The 6,180-nt window shown below is 41.7% G+C and overlaps 1 protein-coding gene across 1 annotated transcript in view; it reads right to left on the reverse strand.

Annotated features, from left to right (window-relative positions):
- Positions 1 to 6,180, reverse strand: part of LRCH1 (leucine rich repeats and calponin homology domain containing 1) — a 343,960-nt gene that overhangs the window by 103,489 nt on the left and 234,291 nt on the right. The window contains exon 4 of the mRNA XM_042781726.1: positions 547 to 652. Within this exon, the coding sequence (XP_042637660.1) occupies positions 547 to 652 (106 nt within the window). The remainder of the gene's footprint in view (positions 1 to 546; positions 653 to 6,180) is intronic.

Consider the following 6,180-nt stretch of genomic DNA (forward strand, 5'->3'; position numbering starts at 1 on the left):
GAATCTCAAGGACCAAGCAGGTCCTCTAAACTGTCATTGGAGGTTATTTCAGAACATCACACACCCATGCTCAAAATAATTCATATTGCCTCACACAGCCTTATATTTTGTTGATGTACCACTAAACTAAAATTTACAACTTGCACATAAGTTTTCTATCTGCATGTGAAATTCACATTTTAATTAATATTAAGTTGTTGTTGTTAGTTGCCATCAACTCAGGGTAAACTGATGTGTTAAGAGAGTAGAACTGTACTCCATAGGGTTTTCTTGGCTGTAATCTTAATAGAAGTAGATGGGCAGGCCTTTCTGCTGTGGTATTACTGGATAGGTTTGAACCACCAACCTTTAGGTTAGCAGTGCAGTACAGTCTGTTTGCATCACCCAGGGACCTTAGCTAAAATTAATATCAATATTAACAATAATATTAATATTAATAGGCATACACAAACATGACCAGAACCACCCTCTTCAAAAAAAGTAAACAAAAAAATAATAAAATTGCTAATTTTCTTTACTTTTTTCTCTTTTTTTTTTTTTTTTTACCTTGTGGTAAAACTTTAAGGTAATTTCTTCTGACATTCAGTTCTCGGAGGGACTTCAGTTGACCAATCTGATGGGGCAAAGCTGTGATCTCGTTGCAGCTGACATCCTGAATCAAAAGCAAAGACAGATCATCAACGACTTTTTCCAGGAAACCAAGCATTTCATATAGGGTCTCCTTCAAGAATTTAAATACTAGGGTGGCTACGCAGAGAGGGACACTTTTATGCTGCTTTCAGATCCTTAGTAAGTAATGGTGAGCACAGAGAGAAGGGAAAGAAAGTTCTCCTTTGAGGAAAGAAAAAGGTAGACAAGACAACAAAGATGTTAGTGACATTTGACAGTGACTTCGCCAGCTACTGGCCTGCCACTTTCATGTGCTTCAATCTTACTTAATTCTTGCAACAAACCCATGAGGCAGAACGATTGGCCTAATATTTGCAGACATGGAAACTGAGGCACACAGAAGCTGGTAAGGCCGGCAAAGTGCCAGAGTGAACACTATGAACTAATTACCAGCCCACTGTTAAGCCACTGTTGCAGAATATTTCTAAAATGAAGGAAGATGATAATACATCCTATCTTACCAAACTCTCACATTGTACAGTAAGAACTGTGCATAGTAATATACTGTCTAGATGCACTATTTATTTAAAATGGAGTTCATACAGGAGGCTGAAGACCTTAGACCTGAACTCCTTTCCACACATTTTACATGTAAGACTCTGGGGTCTCAGAAGACTAATACTGTATTAACCCTTGATTAGAACTACCTGTTGACATGGGCAAAATGGAGGCCATGAAATGGACTGTTGTCAGCTGCCATTGAGTTGGCCCCAACTCCTGGTGACCCAGTGCATAATGGAACAAAACACTGTCTCATCTTGTGCCATCCCTGATTGGCTGCAGACTGGACTACTGTGATCCATAGGATTTTCACTGGCTTGTTTTGTGAAGTTGACCACCAGACTTTTCTTAGTCTGGGAGCTCCACTGAAACCTGTTGAGCATCACAGCAACACCAAGCCCCCACTGACAGACAGGTGGTAGGAGCACAGAAGGTGCACTGGACGAAACTGAACTTGGGTCTCCCACGTGGAGGGTGAGAACTGTACCAGTGAGCCACCACTGCCCCTCCATGAAGTTTGTCATCTTACATACCCTTACTTTCTCTTCTAGTTGACGTCTGACATGTGTGGCCTACTCCCTACACTAGCTGCCGCTTTAGTCTCTATCTGCATTATCTGTCAGCTAGACATGAGAGCAGCCTTCTATACGTCAATATCATCCCAGCATCCACCCTTTAGAGAGCTGCCAGAGTGCAAATTTCATTATGTTATTTAACGGCTTGAAAATTTGCAACATTAATCATTGTCTTGGTTCTCTACTGCTGCTATAACAGAAATACCACAGTTGAGTGGCTTTAATAAACAAGAATTTATTTTTTACAGTTTAGGAGGCTAGAAGTCCAAGTTCAGAGTGCCTGCTCCAGGGACTGAGGGAAGGCTCCTCAACTTTGGGCTTTAGCTCTGCCTCTTGGCCCAGGCCCACTGGAGCTAGAGGTGTCTCCTAATTCATGCAGCTGTTGGCTGCTGAGGCTGACAAACCCAAGGTGGGCAGGTAAAATGACACAATCCCAAGATCAGCAGGCAACATGACAAACCACCGGCTCAAGGAACCAGAGATGAAGACTCAGACCAACGCAGGATCCAAAATATGCCAAAAAGCTAGAGACTTTTCCCAAATATTCTCCATACATACTGTAAGCAGGCCACATGCCAAAGGTAACTCCCCTTCAACTGCTTAGCTACTGACAGTAGATTCCACCATGAAGGTGATTATAATTAGCTAGGTGCAACTTCCAAGTCACTCAAAACCACAGCCCAGCCAACCTGACATACAACCTTATCACAATCATGCAACTATAGGACAAAGTCCAAACTCCCCAGCAAGACACAGTATCAAAGATCAAATATACTTCTCAAGCACCATCTATACTGATACCCCCCACTGCATCCTACACTGCAGACATATTGATCCTTGCAGTTCCCAATAGGTGCCAAGCTGCTTCACATTCCCAAAACTTGTTTATGCTCTTTCCCCACCTAATATGCCATTCTCCAATATGGTCCCCTTAACCCACCCACTCACCCTTTAACATTACCTCCTCTCTGAAGTCTTTAGGAAGGCTTTCCCCACATTGCCCATTCCAGTCCAACATCCAAGGAGGACTGACACTTTTTCCTTTGTGGTCTTATAGATGTTGGGGCCAGCACCTGTTCCTTTGTCAACATGCTGCCTTACCCTATAGCCACTGGGCTCCCTGGTGAGAGGGACCATACTTTATTCACACTAGCCTCCCAGTGCCTACCAGAAAACCATGTATAAAGGGCTGAAAAATGTTGGATGAAATTTCTGACATCCACATATACTGATACCCTAAATGCTGCAGCTCCTTCGGCCTCGTGGCTGAGACCTCAAGATGCCCCAACTTACACACTTACATTCTTTGCAGGTCCTGCTTAGTGAGTGACACAGAACCACAGACATATTTGGGCAGTGAATGAGCCTAGTGAGGTAAAGTCCTCAAATATCTTACTTTATTTTTGAACTTGCAAAAAAAAGTTTCCTTTCCACCTTGAAGATCCAGTTGCCATGGAGTCAAGTCTCACCATCTTACCGTCCCATGTGTCCAAGAGTAGAAGTGTGCTCCATAGGGTTTTCAGTGACAGACGACCACCAGGACTTTTTTTCTGAGGCATCTCTGTGTGGACTCGAACCTCCAACCTTTCCGTTAGCCACTGAGTGCAGTAACTGTTTGCACCACCCAGGGATTCTCTTTTCACCTTCTTGTTGTTGTTGTTATGTGCCGTCGAGTCGGACTCGACTCATAGTGACCCCTCCTTGGGTTGTCGAGGCAGTATCACTACAGAAGTAGATTGCCCAACCTTCCTTCTGAGCAGTGGCAGGTGGGTTTGAACCACCAGCCTTCTGATTAGCAGTCAAATGCCTTAGGCACTGCACTACCAGAGTTCCCCTTTTCACCTTAGAAGGTGGCAAAGGCTGGTTTCAGAAGCCGGTTTCACATTCACTCAGATGACATGAGCTCAGTTACTCTCTCAGCAGTTCTCTAAAAAGCCCCAGGCACCAAGAAAGACTAGGGCCATGAAGAACACAGTCAATCCCTGCCCTCTAACCTCATCACAGCTAAAAATCCTCAGGTGACTTGACAAACTGAGAGGGCTCAATGATTACCATTTGATGCAGATGGACAACATCATTCCCGGTAAAAGGGAATGAGAGGGGGCACTGATGGTTCAGTGGTAGAATTCTCCCCTCCCATGAGTTCAGCTCCTAGGTCAATGGACTTCATGCACAGCCACGACCCATCAATCAGTGAAGGCTTGTATGTCGCTATGATGCTGAATGGGTTTTAGTAAAGCTTCCAGACTAAGACAGAGTAGGAAGAAAGACCTGAAGAACTGGTTCCAAAAATCAGCAAATGAAAGCCCTGTGGATTACAATGATCCGATCCCCAACTGATCATGGGAATGGCATGGGACCAGGGAGCATTTGTTCTGTTGTGCAAGAGGTCATCGTGAGTCTGGGTTAACTTGACTGCAGCCAACAAGAACAAGAACAAAAGGGAATGAAGCTGCAACTTGTAAAGGCTGACCATACACTGTACGATCATGCCACCATAATTTTCTTTACTCAGCAGCCTGACAGAGAGAGGAAGGTGGTGTGTGCAATGGTTTTCAAACACAAAGTGTTCAGTGGTATCACTCCAATCTGGTTGTTGATGCACTGTTCTCAGCCCAAAAAGTGACACAAAATTTCAAGGAAAATATTCCTAGTGTTAAAGAAAAAAAAAAAAAAGAAAAAGAAAGCCACCCACAAACACATCTATGTGTGGACACATAAAGGTCTAAGGATGTAATTATGGAACTAGGAGGTCTGGAGGACATTCGTTCAGTCACTGTCAGCCCCTAGCTGAGTCAACACACTGCTCTGCCTTACTCAATATATTTCCACACATGAGAAGTTAAAAAGGAAACATCATCTTTTCCCAATTACTGTGGCATTTAATCCATTACAGAAGTCAACACCCCAATCCTTTCAATGAAGGCTTTATATGTCTTTGCCTTACATTGAGTTACAAATAAGCAAGACATACCTCTCATTCTATTAGGAAAGAACTTGCACCCAAATGGTGCACAGGTGAGCCCTAGAAAGATAGGAAACCATTCTATTGGACTTAACTGCCTGGCCACTTAGGTGGGGAGGTGGGGAAACAATTAATGGGAATGCATTTCCCATCTCTGGAGAGAATTTATGTTACTGACATCTAAAATATGTTTTTCTAAGTCTTGTGAGTGACAGCACTGAGAAAGTCTCTTCTAGTAGATCCTGAAAATGATGGATTTTCAGTGGGAAACTGACAATTTTCAGATGTTTCACAGACATAATTACAGGTTTACCCCGCTATATGAAAGTACAGGGTTGGTGTAAAGCTAGGAGCTAACCACTTATTAACCATGAAATTAAGGTATGCTGTTTCTCTAAACATAAGGTAATTTTTTCAACATATTATTTCTAAGGAAATTGCTCTTTTCAAAAATTAATTCCTCATCTTCAATTATCTTTAACTTCTTATTTACCAATTGGAAAAATACTGACCTATTTTATTATATTTACATAAATATTTTTAAAAACTCATAATAAAAACAATTTTCTTCTGACTTAGAGCACAGAACATCTGTAGAACATTAGAAACACAAAGTCCAATTGTCTATTCACATTTTGAAGGGCATGAGGTGAAGGTAAAAAATTTTTAATAGTACCATGTACTCTTGTCAGTTACTTCCTGTCCTGAGGAAATAATGGAGGGGAGGGGGAAATGCCAGGCGGATCTGAGCACCTAAGAGAGATTGAGACTTTTCACTATTGTGTTTCAACTATTGTAGAAAACAGTATAATAATATTTTCCACTGGTCACTGAACATTGCCTAATTTTTAAAAGGTTATGCATTTCATTGCAAAAATAAAACTTCACAGGTAATTATGTTTTAACTAGTGAAGGGAAGAGGATAATTGTTTAGGTATTTGGGGATAAGATATTTCAGTTTTGAAAATGTAACAGTAATAATCCTACAATATCCTTGTTCTCTTACCACGTCCTCCAAATTTAGTCTAAGAAAAAACATGACGTCTTTTTTTTTAAAAAAATGATTAATAGTAGATATTTTTTTAAAAAACCTTTTTATTTCTAACAGTGTTCCCTCCACTCTCCTCCCACCCCTGGTAACCAACAAAGAAAATTTCCTTCCATATATAAACCTTTCCTTGACTTTTACAATGATGGACTAATACAATATTTGTCCTTCCGTGACTGACTTATTTCACTGAGCATAATGTCCTCCAAGTTCATCCACATTATGCGGCATTTTGCAGATTCCATATTATTCTTTAAGGAGCTCTGGTAGCATAGTGGCTAAAGCACTTGACTGCTAACCAGAAGGCTGGCGGTTCAAACCTACCAGCCACTCCTCGGAAGGAAGGTTGGGCAATCCTAGTTCCGTAGTGATACTGCCTCGGAAACCCAAGGAGGGGTCGCTATGAGTCGGGGCCGACTCGA

This window comes from Orycteropus afer, unplaced genomic scaffold, assembly GCF_000298275.1.
Source record: "Orycteropus afer afer isolate SDZICR_OR568_19922 unplaced genomic scaffold, OryAfe1.0 scaffold00157, whole genome shotgun sequence".
NCBI lineage: Eukaryota > Metazoa > Chordata > Mammalia > Tubulidentata > Orycteropodidae > Orycteropus > Orycteropus afer.